The 20,213-nt window shown below is 39.7% G+C and overlaps 3 protein-coding genes across 4 annotated transcripts; 1 reads left to right on the forward strand and 2 right to left on the reverse strand.

The window, feature by feature from the left end:
• Positions 1 to 1,847: 1,847 nt before the first annotated feature.
• LOC130079631 (zinc finger protein OZF-like) lies at positions 1,848 to 6,156 on the reverse strand. Its single transcript, XM_056244973.1, has 2 exons — positions 6,105 to 6,156; positions 1,848 to 2,988 (listed from the first exon to the last, which is right to left on the reverse strand). The coding sequence occupies exons 1-2, from the start codon at positions 6,154 to 6,156 to the stop codon at positions 1,853 to 1,855; spliced, it is 1,188 nt and encodes a 395-aa protein (XP_056100948.1). The 3' UTR covers positions 1,848 to 1,852.
• A 643-nt stretch (positions 6,157 to 6,799) lies between these two features.
• Positions 6,800 to 7,481, reverse strand: LOC130079625 (mitotic apparatus protein p62-like). 2 transcript variants are annotated; one of them, XM_056244966.1, is made up of 2 exons: positions 7,314 to 7,481; positions 6,800 to 7,163 (listed from the first exon to the last, which is right to left on the reverse strand). In XM_056244966.1, exons 1-2 carry the CDS (start codon positions 7,479 to 7,481, stop codon positions 6,807 to 6,809), a joined length of 525 nt encoding a protein of 174 aa, XP_056100941.1. In that variant the 3' UTR covers positions 6,800 to 6,806. The 2 variants fall into 2 exon arrangements, with proteins under 2 accessions (XP_056100941.1, XP_056100940.1); XM_056244965.1 differs by having other exon boundaries at positions 6,800 to 7,175.
• A 1,973-nt stretch (positions 7,482 to 9,454) lies between these two features.
• LOC130079632 (microfibril-associated glycoprotein 4-like) lies at positions 9,455 to 10,168 on the forward strand. Its single transcript, XM_056244974.1, has 3 exons — positions 9,455 to 9,670; positions 9,751 to 9,847; positions 9,954 to 10,168. Exons 1-3 carry the CDS (start codon positions 9,470 to 9,472, stop codon positions 10,166 to 10,168), a joined length of 513 nt encoding a protein of 170 aa, XP_056100949.1. The 5' UTR covers positions 9,455 to 9,469.
• Positions 10,169 to 20,213: the final 10,045 nt, after the last annotated feature.

Genomic DNA, 20,213 nt, shown 5'->3' on the forward strand with positions numbered 1-20,213 from the left:
GTACTTGTCAATGACGGGCACTACAATCTGCGGTAATCTGCGGAGGTTTCTGTGGAAGTCTGCGGGTGCATACTACAATAATATGTTACTGGGAACATAAAAAAGACACCATGGATTTGGTCGAGACCAAAAGCCATATTTGGCAAGACCAGTGGCCAAGACCGAGACAAGTCCGATTCCGAATACCAGCGAGTCCGAGACAAGTCCGAGACCATAGAAAAACGGTCTCGAGTCCGGACTCGAGTCCAAGACTGGACTCGAGTACTACAGCCCTGGCTCCAGGAGATGGAGAGGGAGAGGCCTGCACAGCCGGATAACCAAGTCACGCCTGAGCCTCCTACGAAGAAACCAACTCTCATGCTTGCACACGAGTCTTCATCTGATGAAGAGGAGGACGGTATTGAGCAATGTCTGGAGCGCTACAAGGCAGAGCCTCTTACTGGTATGGATGACTTTCCCGAGGAATGGTGGTCCACACATGAAGGGGCACACAGTGAAATGGCCCGCCTTGCACGCAAGTACTTAGCAACACCGGCCACATCAGTACCTTCTGAAAGGCTGTTTTCACTGTCTGGGCATGTTGTACAAAAGAAGCGAGCTTCCCTGTTGTCTGAAAATGTCAACAGGCTTGTCTGTTTGAGTAACTGGCTCAAAGCAAAGTAGTAGTAGGCTTACCTTTTATTGGTAACCGTTACTGTTCATTCTTTTCAATAAGAGGCTGGGTGGTTGAGCCTCTGGTGAATAAAGAGCAGTAGCCTGACTGCTATGTTACATTTTTTACATTTACATTTAGCTGACGCTTTTATCCAAAGCGACTTACAATTGCTATATATGTCAGAGGTCGCACGCCTCTGGAGCAACTAGGGGTTAAGTGTCTTGCTCAGGGACACATTGGTGTCTCACAGTGGATTCGAACCCGGCTCTCTCACACCAAAGGCATGTGTCTTATCCACTGCGCCGTCACCACCCCATGTTCAAAGCAAACTTGAGAAAAATTATTAAGCCATGGTTTAACTGCACTATAGGCTGAGTCCTAGTTTACCGTGCACTTTGTAATTTTATTTTGTATCGCCCTGTTTTGACCCCTTAGAAAGGGATGTTTGTGTGACGAAGTATTTTTTCACCCTTTTATTAATGTACAGTGTTACATTGTGTGAGAGATTATTTGCTCCAAGTGAGAATGTTAGTGTAAAATTTAAAACTAGAGTATGTGCCAATGTTGTTTTCAATAAAAAAACATGTGTACAAAGCAAGCCGATCCACTTTTCTATGTTGATAAGAGCATTAAAATGAGAAGAAGAAAAAAATGGGACAATAAGAAATTAAGGGACATTTAGAATAGATAAAAATGTGTGATTAATCGCGTTAACTATGACATTAATGCGATTAATCGCGATTAAATATTTTAATCGTTTGACAGCACTAGTATTTTGACATCGCCACCAGGGCAATTGTGAGAGCAATATTTATACATTAGCTCTACTTCAAATCTACCTCTGATCATGAGTAACATCAGACTTTTAGCTAGTTAGTTCATACACTTTTACTCCAAAAATTAAAACATTTCCAAAGCATATGAGAAAAATGACAGGCACAAACAACACAACTTATACCCTGGTCTTTAATACTCTACTAACAGTGAAATGACGCTGAAGTGATGCTAGACTAAATATCTACTCTACAGGAACGCTGCTCAGAAATCAAATTCAACTGTTGTATGATATATGGTTCATGTCAAATTATGTCTTTAAATCAACATTTTTATAATGATACTGTCATAGACCACATGGTATGAATGATGAAAACAACTGAAGAAATAAAGCCTTTTTGACAGACCACACATGAAAAGACACTATGATGATTCAGGAGCAGTTTGTTCTTTAGCGTGTTTCTTCTGGTGGTTATAAAAACTACCTAAATAAGCGAATCTCTCGTCGCAGATGGAGCAGCGGTAAGGCTTCTCTCCTGTATGAACTCGCTCATGAGTCTTCAGGACGTTTAACCGAGCAAACGTCTTGTCACACTGAGAACACTTGAACGGTCTTTCTCCTGTATGAATCCGCTGGTGATTTTGTAAGGTACCCCACTTACTGAAACTCTTCCCACAAACGTCACAGTGATACGGTCTTTCTCCAGTGTGAACTCTCAGATGAACTCTAAAATGAGTCGGATTTAAGAAGCTCTTCCCGCAGTAGGAGCACAGGTACGGTTTCTCTCCGGTGTGAGTCCTCTCATGGCAAATCAATTGAGCTTTTTGACGAAATCGTTTATCGCAGTGTGAACACTGATATGGTTTCTCCTCAGAGTGTATTTTCTGGTGTGACTTTAGACAGCTTGAGTTTGTGAAGGTTCTCCCACATTCGCTGCACTGGTACGGCCTCTCGTTGGTGTGAATCCGTACATGCTTCTTCAGATGGGATCCATGGTTGTAACTCTTCTCGCAGTGAGGGCACTTGTACGGCCTTTCACCCGTGTGGATTCGCTTATGAGCATCAAGATTCCCTTTGTTGCTGAAATACTTGTTGCACTCACTGCAGTGGAAAAGTTTATCGCCTGTGTGGATTCGCTTATGAGTATCAAGACGTTCTTTGGTGCTTAAATACTTGTCGCACTCGCTGCAGTGGAAAAGCTTTTTGCTGTGTGTCTTTACATGAGCTATTAGACTTGAAGAATTGAAAAAATCCTTCCCGCACTGTTCACAGTGAAACTCTTTCTTCTTGTGCTCTTTTGAATGACGTCTCTTCTCTTTTGAGGTAGGAAAGCTTATGTCACATATCCTGCAGGTCAAGTCTTTCGGTTCTGTGTGTATTCTCTCATGTCTCGCTAAATTTCCCCGTGAGCTCAATGTTTTCCCACAGGTTACGCAGGAGAAACTCTTGGCCTTCAGCTGATCTTTTGATGTTGAGACTGTTTCTTCATCAGAAGATAAACCAGTGTTCTCATCTGAAAGGAACAAAAGGGTAATAAAATGTCTAACTTTAAAATGTACTCAAATAGAATTAGTGAATCATTCACTTTTATTTTATTTATAAATTCAGTATCTGTCTATCAGATACATAGAAGTATGATCCCCCTTAAACTTTAGGCGAGAGCGTGGTATTGCATGTGGTGTAAGAGAAATGTATCAGTGGATCTGAGAGTCCAAGAAGATGTTGGCAGCTAAGAAGTTCGGACAGATGGTACATCATTTAAACTTTAAAGCTGCAGTAGGGAGTTTTGAGAAAACGTTGACTTAGCCTGAAAATTTGAACTAGCACAACTTACAGGTCCCACCCCCTTGCTCTCTGCTGCGCTACAGCCCTCCCTCCACAGCTCGTCCTACACAGCGGAGCCCGTCGTGAACGCGCAGGCTAGTAAACAGGGCCACCGATTACAGCTGATAAAAAGTTATATGGCACATTCACTAATAGGGACTAAACATCAACAATATGCTTTACATTGACTATGGCCTGCCCATACTTTGACTTCAAACTTGGTCCTCAAATCATTGTGTATTTTGCAAAACATGTAACTTTATAACGTTGCACTCTTTCTATAAGTTATAAATGGCTAGTAAGATAACGTTAATATAACGGTAACTAACGTTACAGTATGTAAGTAATTATTCTAGCGATATATAATGCTAGATAAGGTGTGCTAGTACATTATTTCAGCAACATGACAAGCCAGTGAATAGTTGCTTAGCAGAGTGCGTGACATTTTATCTACATGTTATGCGGCTAGAGTTTTGACACCGAGTCAATGGGCTCTGTGTAATTCTTTCTTTTTCGCTTGTTTATCGTCATCGGTCTTTTTCCTTTTACCTCTTTGTTTTATGAGCAGGCGTCACTCGAGAATTGGCAGTTTAGGTTGTTTCTCCGTCATAAGCACAGCTGCAGCACGCCGGCAACCTTGAGTTTGAACGACGGCTCGCGCTCCGGCGCTCGCGCTGTGCAAGAGAGGGGTGTGATCAGCGCGTACACGAGCGTGATTGACACTGCTAAGACATTCCTCCTGGCTCTGATTGGTTGTTTCTGACCGGGAGCGTGTATTTCTTGCAAATGGCAATAGGACCACTGGGAGGAGCCAGAGGAGCTTGATTTTTTACACAGATTATCTGTCTCATATTCTACTGTCAGGACATAATGACAGTTTTAACAAATATGTAAAAAATATTTTTTACAAAAGTTACCTACAGCAGCTTTAAAGGGAACATATCATGAAAATCTGAATTTTTCCGTGTTTAAGTGCTATAGTCTGGTCCCCGGTGCATCTACCAACCCAGAAAACATGAAAGTGAAACCCAGTAACTTTGTTTTGGTAAGCCTTTCTCTGCAATCATGTTAAAGGGATAGTTCACCCCAAAAATGAAAACTCTGTCAGTAATGACTCTCCCTCATGTAATTCAACCCCGTAAATTTCGTTCATCTTCGGAACACAAATTAAGATATTTTTGATTAAATCTGAGAGCTGGATCACTCCTCCATAGGCCTCTTAAGGGATTGAAACTGGCCGGCCCAAAAGTTATGAAAGACATTGTTAAAATAGTCCGAGTGACTACAGCGGCTCAACCTTAAGTTTATCAAGCGATGAGAATACTTTCTGTGCGCAAAAAAACGAACAAAAATAACGACTTTATTCAACTAATCATTGCCTTCTCTGTTTGGCCGTGATATTTCACGTAGTGATATTGCGCAAAGCTTCTAGGTTGCACGTCACACGTAGGCTCACTATTGGCCGACGCTGGTCATGTGTGTGATGCGTGACGTACAACCTAGAAGCTTTGCGTAGTTTCACTACGTGAAATATCACGGCCGTACAGAGAAGGAAATGAATAGTTGAATAAAGTCGTTATTTTTGTTTGACAACCCAGAGGTACGCATCAGCCTTATAGTCGTGCTACTGGCCTGACCCAGGGTGTACAAGGAGTTACCCGGGTGGAAGATGGCATGGCAGATGAGAGCAGTAGCTAAGACTAAATGACTGACAATGTCTTTCACCGTTGTGTCTTATAATGTGCGTGGACTGAATGTGGGTCACAGCGACGGGGATAAAGCACATCATTGTATTGTGAATTTAAAGCCCAATTTATACTTCTGCGTCGACCTCCCGCCGTAGCTACGTCGTAGGCGGTGTGTAGCGCGCGTAGTACCTTCGGCGTACCCTGACGTGCACCTCTCCAAAAATGTAACAACGTGTCAATTCTACGCGGACGCAAGCGCTGTGATTGGTCTGCTAGAACCCCTCCCTCGGGTTTCACACGCTCCCTCTGCGTGCATCAACGCGGACAACGACGCAGAAGTATAAATTAAAACCAACGCGCAGTCTACAGCGTAGAGGCTCCGGCGTAGGTCCGACGCAGAAGCATAAATCAGCCTTAACTCTTGGAAATGTGTGACGTACTGTGCATTCAAGAAACCTTTTTAGCGAAACAGGACCTTGATAATCTCAAAGGATTACATAAGGATTTTCATGGCGCAGGTGCAAGGATTTTTCGTCTGCGCGATGATTGGAGGACTGCTTCTCCTTTTGATTGACAGCGATTTCGCACAGTAAAAAGTCGCTGACGCGGAAGCTATTCGAGATATCGAGCTCAGTCTCATCGCAGGTTTTGCAAGTGTACTCTAAAGACGAACTGCTTGGTATTTGCAATTTTCATCAGACATTTCACAGTTTAACCTAATTCCCACATTTCGTCCGTTGATGTCAGGTGCCTTGTTACATGTGCGGGCGTGGTGTTTGAATCACGCCACATCTGTCTAGTTTGGTTTCGGACATGTGTTTGTTTTCTGTTGTGAGCGCACAGGATGAGCTTACGCTCATTCTCGTGAATAACGTTCTGTCTTGTCGTGTTCGCGTGCGGTTTCTGTTCGCTGTGTTCAGTGTGTTGTGTTTTGTGTAGCACACGGTTCGTGTTTACATCGGCGATGCTTTCATGTCATGTTGTGTCTTGTGTTTTACACTAGCTGTGTGCTTTCATGTTGTCATGTTCTCTGTGAACACGTGGCTTATGAGTGTTCTCATTGTTCTTCGTGTCTCATTTTGTGTGAGCACATTGCTTGTAATTTGTTTTAGTGGCCATGTGTTTGTGTTGTTGTCATGTTTGGTGTGAGCACATGGCTTGCCATGTGTTTTCCGTGTGCCACGTGCTCTCCTGTCCATTGTGTCGACTCCCATCTTGTTTCCTGATTATTAGTTATTTTGCCCCACCTGTCCTCCCTCGTTACCTGCCTTTTTTGCTCCCCATTTATTCTCCTTGTCCTGTGCTAGTTCGTAGTTTTTGTTTGTATTTTTTATTTTATTTTATATCTACCTGAGTCCTCGCTCTTTTCACCATCCCCACACCTGACAGTCGAGTTAAAAAAAATGAGCTTCCCCTGTTTGAAAGACCAGCAGCCGCCACTGGTGTGGATGCAAATATAGTTATCGTTCTTGGTGTGAACGGGCCTTTAATCTTTTGGACTAGCTATATCCACAAGCTCAGTGAAGGATATTGGTCCAAATGGTTTAATCAAAGCAGAGCAAGCAAAAAATAAATCTAGGAATCCTATACAGGTCTCCGGTGTACCATCCAGAAGTGGTGAGAGGAGAGAACACTGTATTTGTCATGTTTAACATTGGGATTTTATTATTATCATCGTAATTAGATTTTTTTTTCTCACTCAAATCGTTCAGCTTTTCTATCGTCTGCCATTATGTTCTCTATTATCTGAGATGATCTGCTGTCAAACCTGATCAGGAGCATCAGAGACCAACAGCCAATGTGAACCTGATCTTACAGAGTCTCTGCTGAATGACATTCAAGTGTCATGAAAAACAACAAAAGATCATGAAAGAAACACACCTGCAGGAATAAACTCATCATCATCCTCATCATTATTCTGATCTTCATCATCCTCATTATTCTGATCCTCCTCCTCCTCCTCCTCATGGCTCTGTTGTTGTTCCTCTGCTGTGGTTTCTTCTCCTCGTCTCTCTATCAGGTTCCTGCAGTCCTCCAGTTTGACGGAGCACATCTTCATCTGCTGTTCTCCAGCGTTACAGTCAGAGGTTTGATCAGCGGATCCATGATCCTGAGCGTCAGTATAACACAGTAAAGTGAGGCTGAGCTCTGAGTCCTGTGTGTCTCTGGATCTCCAGACTGAATCCTGAGCTTCTGGCCCATCAGTCACACACACTGAAACCTTCTCCAGATCCTGACAAACACATCATAGATCAACACAAATAAACAACAAACTGTTGATATTAGCCTCATTACTAAGGCATAAGAAGTGAGAAGCTAACACAACTTTGGTTTGATTGAGCTGAAGGATGAAATGATGAGCTGCTCAAACCTCTCTGTTGGGTTTGTCTCCTCTTTCTCTCAGCTTTGCCTCCAGTGACGCCACCTCTTTCTTCAGCTGACAGATTTCAGTGATGAAATCCTCAATATCCAGCATGGACAGATCCGTTCCTACTGATTTACAGCAGATCACATCCATCTGTGCTCTCATGGTCAACATCTGAAGACAAACACAACATCATTATTACAAGACACATTTATAATAGACTCAAATTTGAATTTGATTAGCCTAGGTGTTTCTTAAACTATTGAAACCATGTTTTTTTTTTCATACTTTTTTCTTCAAATATTACATACCACATTTTCATCTCAAAGACAGTTTTTCTTTATCATTTTCACACAATAAATACTTAAATTAAAGTGAATGGTCAAACATTTTATAATAATGACAGTATAGCTGTTGTTGACAACAACATTTCTTTAATTTAATGTAAACTGGTAAAGTTCATTGCTGTCAGATGACCACAATAATGTTGTTTAAAGTCGTCATAAGAGTTTTACCACCATTTACCTTTACAATAGCTTTTTATGGTGTTGGATTGTTCCAGACAACTTTAATGCCACCTTTACAAAACAAAAACGTTTAATCTAGTTTTAAAAGGTTAACTTTAGAGACGAACAAACGAGCCCAATATATATATATATATATATATATATATATATATATATATATATATATATATATATATAACAAGACGTTTGCTTTCAAACAGGAATACTAATAAATAAGACATTTACCTTCAGCTGCTGATCTTTCTCAGATTTCTGCTCGTTTCTCCTTGAACTGTAAATCGTTTAACCTGTCCGATACTAAACATTCAAGCACACAATAATGTAAAATCACATAATTGATGTAAAACACGATAAACACACACGAGATGATTATGTTTACCAACAGAACTACACTCGCGGGTTGTTCGCGGTTTCACACACAGCAACTTATGACGCACTTCCGCCTCCTGCTGGACTGGAGCTCGATTTATGGTCACTTGTTTTTTCAGGACTCTGAATGTAATGTATCTTTATTGTCCCAAAAAGGTGGCATCCATTTAATCATTTTAATAAATATAATAATTTACACTCAATATATTATTATTCCTCTATTCGCACTAGGCATAAATAGCATCTAACTACTATTCATACTTATTGCAAAGAAAATAGCTACTGCTAATTTTACATAGAATCTGTCCCTATTGTCACTTAGTGCAAAGTGAGCGCTGCCATTTCCCCTTTTGTGATCACAAAGTCCTTTACAGAAAATTACTAATACTATTTGCCAAAAATCACACTATGGAACAATGTTCTTGTTCCGTATTAAATATTGCTGTAAACAATTAAGCTTTATTTTCTGACTATGTTAAAAGAGAAGAGACATCAATATGCATGAATGCTGATATAATATTAGGCTTCACTAGCTTATACTCTGTAATTTATAAACAAAATATTTTAGTTACAACATTAAAGTTAACATGACAGTGTTCTACATGTTCTTAAACAAAGTCTGTGTTTTTCCTCAGCCGGCTTTTGTGTCTTTGGGGAAATTAATCTTAACATACATTTAACAAACATGCTGTGCTTTTCTTTCAAAATGCATGACGTGTTCAAAAATAAATTGAAGATTGTGTGGCTGTTTTGACCTTGGATGAGCAATGGTGTGTGTAGTGTAAATAGCCTTTGCCAACAGGACAGGCGTTTAATTTTATTTGTTGAAACCATCCGATCATATGAACATGAATCTTGTTGCTAGACATCTAGAGCTTCATAGTGGACATTTACATAACGACGTAGAGGAGGAGTCTGAGAATCTGACAGATATATGAAGAGTGTTTGTGTCAGACTGAACAACACAAACGGTGAGTTACTGTTTTATTCTTCATTTACTGAACAGAACATTAAGACATTTATGCAGTTTTCAAAAAAAGAATGGATCAAAATATACATAAGAAAACATTTATATTACTTTCTAGATTAAATAAATCTCTATCTGTGAACTACTGAGGAGAGATTCAGAAGATGGAAGTAAGTTCATCTGCTTCTTTTATTGCATCAATTAGTCTAAACTCCTGATTCACATTTAATTTCACTTTGATTTCATCATTATAAATTGTGGAACATGTTCGCTTAACTCTTTCCCTGTCTCTCTTGTAGATGATGCTGTTTTTGGCGGTTCTTCTCCCTGTTGTATTGGGGAGTGACTGTAAATTCATGCCATTCGACTGTTCTGACGTCTATAACTCAGGAGAAACAGTCAGTGGGATTTACTCCATCTATCCAGCAGGAGACGTTCCTGTCTGGGTTTACTGTCACATGATCTCAGATGGGAAAGATGAAGACAACGGAGGATGGACGGTACGAATGTGACTTTAGATCATCAAACACACATCAGAACACACATTATGAATCATATATCCTATATAAACCCATCACAGGTGTTTCAGAGGAGAATGGACGGCAGTGTGAATTTCTATCGGCCGTGGAATCAGTACAAGAGAGGATTCGGGAATGTGGAGAGCGAATACTGGCTGGGTAAGATCTCACAGCGTGTGTCCGTTTGTGTGGATGATCATGTGTTTGGTTGAACATGTTCTTCATGTGTGTGTGTGTGTGTGTGTGTGTGTGTGTGTGTGAACAGGGCTGGAGAACATGTACCAGCTGACACGTAACAGAAAGTACATGCTGAGAGTGGATCTGGAGGACTTTGAAGGAAGGAAGGGTTTTGCTCAGTACTCGTCCTTCTCTGTGGATTGTGAATGTGTCGGATATCAGCTGCATGTTTCAGGGTTCAAGGATGGAGGAGCTGGTAGGACACTTTCATTCAGATTAAAAAAATCCCTATCAGTTGAGTAAATGTGCACCTGATGTCCTCAATGATGCTCTTCTTCTCTGCAGGAGACTCTCTTGCCTACCATAATGACCAGAAGTTCTCCACCTTTGATAAAGACCAAGACACCTGGGAGAAGAACTGTGCCAAAATGCATCTCGGGGCATTTTGGTACGGAGCCTGTCACCACTCAAACCCCAACGGTGTGTATTTATGGGGGGAAGATGACACACATGACGGCATTGGAAATGTTTGGTCAACCTGGAAGAGCAATTATGCTGTCGGTCTGAAATCCATCAGCATGAAGATCAGACGTGTGTCTTAGACATTTGAAGAAACATTACAGGGTTTCTCAGAAAGAAAATAAATTAAGGTCAAAGGGTTTCCTTTTCTCCATTAACTGTGTAACTTAGTAAATCATGTAAGAATATAGTATGTGGCTGATGTTTTGTGCACTCGCATCAGTTATTTTCTTCTTTGTTTTGGGTCACTTCTTTAAATTTACAACTGAAACGAATCAACAATAAACTTCAATAAACTCATGCACCGAACAAGTGTCAATGTAGATTTGTTTATGTGCTTGTGTGTGCAGGGCCGGGACTCATTTTCAGCCCTGGAGTTTCATGCCTTAGACCGGCCCACTTTAGTTCCCGACTGACTATATTAAAATAATGTAATTGAAACCTCAGTATATAAGTCTGCAATAGTGCAGTGTTCTGTACAGCCTAATTGTTCTCATTGTGGGTACAGTATGCAATAGACTATTCCTCTACCTGCTCTCATGTCTCATCTTCTCATTCTTCTTCTCTCAGTCTCTTTATCTTTAGGTTACCTGTAAATCTCCCCTTCCCGAAGCTGAGTTTTGATTGATACAGTCTTCTGATTATTTCTGTCGGTCGTTTAAAACTTCTTTCGTAATTAAAACGGCTGTTTAGTTTAGCCACTTGCATCTTATCTCGTGAAGCGTCGCATTGGGAGTCGCGCGCGGCCGCGGATCGGATTAAAGTCTTTGTCACAAAATTTGGACGTTGAAAAGACGTCCACTGAGGAGCCAGAATGAAAGTTTTTATGACGTCTTTTTTTGACGTCCGATATAGACGTTCATGGAGCCTCTTCGTACAAGGTTAAAAACTAGTTCAAATGTGGCCATTGAGGACATATTTTTACATCATTTTTGGTCTCATTTAGACAGAATTACTTTGACTATTGCTGTCAGATGATCTTAGTGAGAATTAGCAGAGGTTTAGATGTTGATATTTGTTTCATTTGAAGAGTCACCATTGTGGTGATCAGTGTTTGCTTTAGTTGGGCTCTTGGTCCCCTTTATTTTTACTTTAGCTTTTCTTTGGCTGTTGTAACTGTGAGTTTGTATAACACAATTGATGTTACAAAGAAAGCCAATAGTATGTAAGACCAGGTGTTATTAGCTTCATGTTGATGTTGATGAAATCATCACAAAACAATCATCTAATGTTGTCAGATGCTTTGGCATTTCTAGTCTCCTATCTTGTGGAACTACAATATTGGCCCCAATAGCATTTATAATATCACTTATTTAGAGGTGGATAAAACGTATGTGCATACGATGTTTAGAGCAAAGGTATCATGTTGTCACACACGGACATCAAGATTTTGCATGAATCACAACAATGGTGACAATTAAAAAAAATCGTCATGCTGCAATGCATGATGGGTATCTTTCATAGTTCAAAACTCATCATTGATTCCCAAGAATTTTTGTTTTGAATGTCACCGTTGTTGTGATTCATATCCAAAATCTTGATGTCTGTGTGTGACTACATGATGCATTTGCTCAAAACATGTGCACATGCGTTTTTACTTTAAAAATATTTTGTATTCTATTGGCACCAATATTGCTGTTCCATAAGGTTGGTGGCTATGAATGCCAAATATAAAAACAATTTCAAACTCAACATTTGATGCTTGTTTTGTGACGATTATGTCATCATCAACATTGAGCTGATAACACCTGCTGTTACTTTTTCTTGGCTTTCTCTTTCACAACAATTGTGTTATACAAACATACAATTTCAACAGCCAAAGAAAAGCTAAAGTATAAATAAAGGGGACCAAGAGACACCTCAAATGAAACTAATATCAACATCTAAACCTCTGCTAATTCTCATTAAGATCATCTGACAGCAATAGTCAAAGTAATTCTGTCTAAATGAGACCATAAATGATGTAAAAATATGTCCTCAATGGCCACATTTGAACTAGTTTTTAAACTTGTACGAAGGGTCCATGAACGAATATATCAGACGTGCAGAACACGTCAAAAAAAGACGTCATAAAAACTTTCATTCTGGCTCCTCAGTGGACGTCTTTTCAACGTCCGACTTATGTGACAAAGACTTTAAAAAGACGTCTTTTGGACATCATTTTGCTTAGAGGCTTGCTTTGACCGTCATCTCAAACATTGCGGTGTTTGAGTAGGCTACTGAAGCAGCTCAGATTATGAGGTCGGTTATCGTCGCGATATGCAAATCATTGCAGCACCAAATTAGATTTAATATTAGGCAATTATTTCACAAAGTTTATTATACACTCAGAAAAATTTACACTCAGAAAGCTGTGACTGGAGCCTATATAAAGCATTCAACCCAGTGCCATGACAACACCGGCCCTCCTGGCTAATAACACAGACCGGCCTGTGTGTGTGTGTGTGTGTGTGTATTCCAGCTGCACAATTTAGCAATTAAGGTTGCTTATTTAGAAATCACGCAAATAATGCACAAGGATATGAATAGTGCATAATTTGTAAATAAATAATTGTCGGATCCAAAACAACAATTCAAAGGCGCTATGATCGAAACGGACTCAAAAATGTAAGTTTTCCCGGACCATTCAATGAAGTAACGAAATGGTGCACAACTTAAAGAGCATCATTCACAAGTTTCAGCACGGCCCTAACTGAAGCCTAGTGTATTATTCTGTCACGTCTATAGCTACGCTGATACCAAACATCATTCAGTTGCTCTGTAATATTCTCTCCCACCGACGGTGTCATTGCCTCTTTCATTACAACAACTTCTGATAACTCCCGTTAGCCGTGTCTCCCGCTATCCTGATTAGTATTAGAGTTGTCCAGAGGTACTTTCCATCTTCTAGGCATCTCTTTTGATCAGAAACGCCATCAGCTTTACTCACAGACATAACATTTTTTTTACATTTTGCCAATATTCAAATTTTTATTAGAATTCGTCAGGTATATACACTCTCTCCAAACTTTCTGCTGCTCACTACGCGCAAAACAATAAGCAGTAAGCACCAACCAATGAGAACGATTTTAAGGTTGTTTGGTCAAAATATATATGTTGAGGGCCAATAGCAAAACATAACATTCAAATAGATCTGCATACACCCTCAGTCTGTCAATTCTGGAAGTGTGGTGCTAAAGCTCTTTCTGAAAGCACACCTCAAACTGTTACAGCAATCACTGACCGAGAGTTTGAATGCTGAGCTGTGAGCTCATTGGCTGCTGATGCAACAGAAACCAATCAGCAGTGCCATGTAGAGGACAATGTGATTGCTAGCAGATTGAGTTAAGGACCAATCAGATTGTGGCATCTAGAAGTTCATGACAGAACATTATATATATATTGTAAGACAAACAGAACCTCAGATACTTTGATCTCCTGAGATATAGACAACACAAACACATACTGCCATCTCCACACCCAGTGGGCCGTGCGTTTCACAGCGAGGCCTTCAGTGGTGCCCAACCTGAATTAATAATAGTGTATAGCAGCGCACAGACTCTCTATAATTGTTGTGAAATTGCTGTTTTTATTTTGCACCGGCAGTTATAGGGTTAATGCGGTGAGTTGGGAAAAGGCCGGTAGAGAAACGAACGCGTGAGTTCAGCTGGTGAGTGGTTCTTGCGTCACGATTATAAGTTCAGAAGCGGAGCCTCCCATGTTTTGTCCTTCAAGGGTTACAATAGTATAAATGTTTGGGGGAAAAATGACGTTTCGATCATACATTTCCAAGAAAAAATAAGAAAAAACACACATGAATCACCATGGGAAAATCGGGGTCAAAAAAGCATTGTACTCACCAAAACTACTGATAATTTTTTTACACAAATTCTATCTTAATTTCTTTCCTCAAAAAGGCTTAAATTACTCAGTTGTACAGATTATCTGTGCATTTCAGTCCCAACAACCTTTTCTATCGCCATCGAGGCTAATGCTTTAAGTCGAGTCTGTCCTGTCGCATTTCTGGCATCAGTTTTACTTCACTTTAGTGCTGAGAGTGTCTGCTAGACAGAAGCAGTGGACACAGCATGCTCTCACACACACACGACGATGTGTACAGCTGACCCATGCTCTCTCACACACACACACACACACACACACACACATGACGATGTGTACAGCTGACCCATGCTCTCTCTCACACACACACGACGATGTGTACAGCTGACCCATGCACTCACACACACACACACACACACACACACATGACGATGTGTACAGCTGACCCATGCTCTCTCTCACACACACACACACACACACACATGACGATGTGTACAGCTGACCCATGCTCTCTCTCACACACACACACACACACACACATGACGATGTGTACAGCTGACCCATGCTCTCTCTCACACACACACACACACACACACACACATGACGATGTGTACAGCTGACCCATGCTCTCTCACACACACACACACACACACACACACACACACACACACATGACGATGAGTACAGCTGACCCATGCTCACACACACACACACACACACACACACACACACACACACACACGACGATGAGTACAGCTGACCCATGCTCTCACACACACACACACACACACACACACACACATGACGATGAGTACAGCTGACCCATGCTCACACACACACACACACACACACACACACACACACACACACACACACACACACACACACAGGGGCGCCGCTAAGGGGGGAAAAGTTAGGACGATTCTAAGGGCCCACACACTTTTAGGGGCCCCATAAATCGATTTTATTAATTGAACGGGTGCAGCAGTACCTATTTTTTCATGGGGCCCAAAATCCCTGGCCGCACCCCTGCACACACACACACACACACACACACACACGACGATGAGTACAGCTGACCCATGCTCTCACACACACACACACATACACACACACACACACACACACACACATGACGATGAGTACCGTAGTGTTCCGTGACTTTTTCCGGTAGGTTTGAACCTGCTGTGGGTCGAGGAGGGAAAGAAACATTAATTTGTGGGTTGAAAAACTATTAAATCTACAGGAATATATTTTAGTTTATGCAGTTCGCTACAGATGCGGATAGCTAGCTCTGACTAGCAGTGATAGTACGCTCTCTGAGCATCCAATCAAAGAACGAGAAACTGCAGACGTTACTGTACGCCTGCTAGATGTCCCCGCTGCAGTCAAAGCGAAATCTGATTGGCTGATTAAATCTGACTGATTATCTGATTGGTTAAAGCAACGGTTTCATTGCCATTCATTGTAAGCTACAGGCGCCGCACTGTCGATTCTGAAGGCAGATTTATTACAGATTTAGGCAGACCCTGGCAACGCGTGATGGCTGAAATATGATTGGATAAAAGTGCTAAAATAAATATACACTACTGGAAGCAGCGCAACCAAGAGAAAAGCTGTGAAATTAAGATAAAGGACTATTGGGAATAATTGAATACTCATTCATGGAAAAAATATATTAAAGTGCAAGTCAGTGATTGTGATAGTGTTTAGGCCAGCAGAGAAGCCCTGACGGCCCACCACTGTCCACACCCCACAGAGTGAAGTTTCGGGAAAGCTTCTTTCCCTTCTGTCCTTCCTTCACATTTGTTCCTTCTCCCCCACTTCCTTCCCTTTACACATCCTTCTCTTCACTCAGTTCATTTAGAAAGTTTATATAAAATGTGTAATGTTCTATGTCAATGCAAGTGAATTAACAGTCATGTTTTTAAACGTCTCAGTGCGACTGGTACAATGGTCTCGTCTCCACAGAGGTAAACCAAAAGGAAATAAAGGTTAAGAGTTTAGAGAGACTTTGCTTACTGTGGTGAGTGTGCCATTTTCCTTCATACAAACTACCTCCTGTTCCTCGACAAGGTGCAAACTACCCAGGTCTTAAAGGGTTAGTTCACCCAAAAATGAAAATTAAGTCATTAATTACTCACCCCCATGCTGTACCAACCCCGTAAGACCTTCGTTCATCTTCGGAACACAAATGAAGATATTTTTGATTAAATCTGAGAGCTGGATCACTGCTACATAGGCTGCCAAAGGGACTGACACTTGACGGCCCAGAAAGTCATTAAAGAAAATGTTTAAATGTTTCATGTGCCTACAGTGGCTCCACTATAAGTTTATCAAGCGACGAGAATACTTTTTGTGCGAAAACAAAAACAAAAATAACGGCTTTATTCGACTATTCCATTGCTTCCTTGTGGGCCTGAGACGAGAGTTCAAGAGATTTCCAGGACGCATGCGCGAGAACTGACACTCTTCTTCTACTACTATGTACAGCACGCGTCTTCCTCTGCTTGTAAGACGCGCTCTGTGTAGTAGAAGAAGAGTGTCAGTTCTCGCGCATGCGTCCTGGAAATCTCTTGAACTCTCGTCTCAGGCCCACAAGGAAGCAATGGAATAGTCGAATAAAGCCGTTATTTTTGTTTTTGTTTTCGCACAAAAAGTATTCTCGTCGCTTGATAAACTTATAGTGGAGCCACTGTAGGCACATGAAACATTTAAACATTTTCTTTAATGACTTTCTGGGCCGTCAAGTGTCAGTCCCTTTGGCAGCCTATGTAGCAGTGATCCAGCTCTCAGATTTAATCAAAAATATCTTCATTTGTGTTCCGAAGATGAACGAAGGTCTTACGGGGTTGGTACAGCATGGGGGTGAGTAATTAATTACTTAATTTTCATTTTTGGGTGAACTAACCCTTTAAACCCTCATCAATGCAAATTCCTAACCCGAGCGTAAATTTGTGGTGTTGTGGACGTAGAGTAATCTATAGAGTTAATAATCAATTAAAACGTAACAGTTTATTATTAGTCAGGTGAATGTAGCATGCCAATTACATAATCATTTCAAAGATAATCAATACAATGACATCAAATGCTCAGAGATAAAGAGTTAAAGATGCGTACCTGACATTAATTTGCGTACCTGACATCTTTCTTTCTTTCTTTCTTTCTTTCTTTCTTTCTTTCTTTCTTTCTTTCTTTCTTTCTAACTAATCTTTCTTTCTTTCTTTCTTTCTTTCTAACTAATCTTTCTTTCTTTCTAACTAATCTTTCTTTCTTTCTAACTAATCTTTCTTTCTAACTAATCTATCTTTCTTTCTAACTAATCTTTCTTTCTAACTAATCTATCTTTCTTTCTTTCTAACTAATCTTTCTTTCTAACTAATCTATCTTTCTTTCATTCTAACTAATCTTTCTTTCTAACTAATCTATCTTTCTTTCTTTCTAACTAATCTTTCTTTCTAACTAATCTATCTTTCTTTCTTTCTAACTAATCTTTCTTTCTAACTAATCTATCTTTCTTTCTTTGCATGTAATGAGTCTATATAATATATTAGTTTCAGCTTTTAAGTTGAATTACTGAAATAAATGAACTTTTGCACCATATTCTAATTTTTTGAGTTGCACCTGCATATTACATTTACATTTATGCATTTGATAGATGCTTTTGTCCAAGGCGACTTACACTTACATTGCATTTCAAGCTACACATTTACATTCTTATCAGCAGTGTTGGGCAAGCTACTTAGAAAATGTAGTGAGCTAAGCTAGCAGTTACTCTACATTAAATGTAGCTTCACTACACTGAAGCTACCACCCTGGGAAATGTAGCAAGCTAAGCTACAGCGATATGGCAAAAGTAGTTTACTACATGTAAGCTATTTTATTTTATTTTTTTATAGAATGTTTTATTTTTATACTTCATTTCAAGTCAATGTGTGATCTCAGTGATCAATAAAACTGTCAATCAAATATAGACAGGCAGAATTAGTCAGTTCAATTGTTTATTCAACAACTGTTCCAAACCAATTTGGCACACACACACAAAAAAAAAACATAACATAAAACCATATAACTATATAAAACTATAACAAAACCAGGTGTCAAGAGCGGGTGCATCTTTTTCCATTAAGTACATTTCTCACGTGTCAGCCCAAGGATTGATATTGGTACGTGATGTCACACCATACGGAGCAGAAGGTGGTGGTAATGCACCAAAAAGCTGGTTTGTAGAGCCCTATGAAATTTTCATTTTTTTGAATAAAAAAAAAAAAAAAAAAAAAAAAAAAAATTCCCCCACATTCCAAATTCAGTTTTATTTCGTTTTCATTTTTCTGGACTCCCATTTTAATGGTTAAATACAAATTTTGTAATCAAAAACGTGTAATTAATTGAAATCATGAAACGTATACAATTTAATACTAATGTATTAAATTGTATAATTTTAAAATAAATTACATTTTAACAGCGCTATGAAATGTTTTTTTTAATGGTTTAAATTGTAATGACCAATTTATTTAAAATGTAGGCCTAATGATTTAACCCTCTGGGGACCAGAGTGTTTTTGGGGCCCTTGGGATGTTTTGACATGCACTGACATTTGTGCTTTTTTCAGTTATTTATAAACATGTTAATGGCAAAGGTGTAAATTCACTCTATATAGCACAAACTTGGCTACCATGATGAGTGAGCAACATGTATGTACAAGTTTGTATTTTTAATAGAATAATGTTTATGCGTGGTTATTGAAAAAAATAAAAATGAAAGTTGCTGAAATAAGACCACAAAACACATATTGATTATTTCTTCACAAGACTTTTGAAAATTGTATCACATAGCCTAGAATATTTGCTCCAAAACTATGTGAGAATCATCCTGACTACTCATTCAGATAAGTCAATAAAGTCTTTTACATTTTTAATGACGTGTTTTGTTTGAGAAAGCTTTATGCGAGGAGGCGTGGTCTCTCATTAATATGTGTGGAATTTCACACCTGAGAAAGACAAAGACCCTCCCCATAATGGCCCTATTAGGTGCTATCAGGCCATATCATTACAGGAGCCTTGCACAAAGAATGAGGAGATTTAAAAAAGAATGGCTTTTAGATTGTTTGGATTTATATAAGGAAAATACAGGGTGCATAAGTCTGGACACTTCTATCACACACCCTTCACCGTATAGACATGGTTTTATTTCAGTTCAAAGTTCAAAGTTAGAGTTGGAAACATCTTGAAAAGAAAATTGTCTTTCTCCATAAATGTCTTAGTTTGATCATACATATTTCAAAGTTGAGGATTCATTATTTTGATAGCTTGAACAAACACTAAAACATCTTAGTTGATTAGTTTATTGACAAAACATACTATATATTTAACATATGAGCAGAAACTCCTAAAAAAAGCTTATTTGATGTCTATTTTAGAGTAAAAACTTTATCCAAAACGAGTCAACGAAATGTTATTTAGTCTGTAACAGTGCGTATCTGTGCGTTCATTCATTCATTCACACACACACACACACACACACACACACACACACACACACACACACACACACACACACACACACACACACACACACACACACACAAACATGATTCACATTTAACAGTACGCTATTTTTCCGTTTACAGACACTACGTTATTCTATATCGCGATTAGAACAAAGCACTTGCAAAAAACACTTACTTCTCAGCTGAATCTGTTCATCCTCGCAGTGAAAATAAACCCAGTGGTAAATGTCCCAGGATTGTTCCTCATATAGCCGCGCAAGACGACAGTAGATTAATCTGACTAAAAAATAATGTGTGTTTTCAGAGTTTATGGGCGTTCACGCGTCTCAATGTGTTGCTTCACATATTTGCGTTTGAATAGCGCGTGCTCTCCGTGGGCGTGTCACATTACCAGGGATAATCAGCTGAGAGAACGATAATGAGACGGGCTGACACGTCTCTCTTTTTATATAGATAACATAAACGGAGAATATTAATTTTAGTTTTGAATCGGATCATTTA

The sequence above is a fragment of the Rhinichthys klamathensis genome, unplaced genomic scaffold (assembly GCF_029890125.1).
Source record: "Rhinichthys klamathensis goyatoka isolate OS25496 unplaced genomic scaffold, OSU_Roscu_1.1 h1tg001190l_1, whole genome shotgun sequence".
Taxonomy (NCBI): Eukaryota; Metazoa; Chordata; class Actinopteri; order Cypriniformes; family Leuciscidae; genus Rhinichthys; species Rhinichthys klamathensis.

Excerpts from the sequence above, each read along its gene's own strand:
- LOC130079632 (XM_056244974.1), top strand. The coding sequence starts at position 9,470 with ATGATGCTGTTTTTGGCGGTTCTTCTCCCTGTTGTATTGGGGAGTGAC. Across the intron at positions 9,671-9,750 it reads AAGACAACGGAGGATGGACG|GTGTTTCAGAGGAGAATGGA; the intron begins GTACGAATGTGA and ends AACCCATCACAG. Across the intron at positions 9,848-9,953 it reads GGAGAGCGAATACTGGCTGG|GGCTGGAGAACATGTACCAG; the intron begins GTAAGATCTCAC and ends GTGTGTGAACAG.
- LOC130079631 (XM_056244973.1), bottom strand. The coding sequence starts at position 6,156 with ATGGGAGTCGACACAATGGACAGGAGAGCACGTGGCACACGGAAAACA. Across the intron at positions 2,989-6,104 it reads TGGCACACGGAAAACACATG|TACATTTTAAAGTTAGACAT; the intron begins GCAAGCCATGTG and ends ATTCTATTTGAG.
- LOC130079625 (XM_056244965.1), bottom strand. The coding sequence starts at position 7,481 with ATGTTGACCATGAGAGCACAGATGGATGTGATCTGCTGTAAATCAGTA. Across the intron at positions 7,176-7,313 it reads GAGACAAACCCAACAGAGAG|GATCTGGAGAAGGTTTCAGT; the intron begins GTTTGAGCAGCT and ends TGTGTTTGTCAG.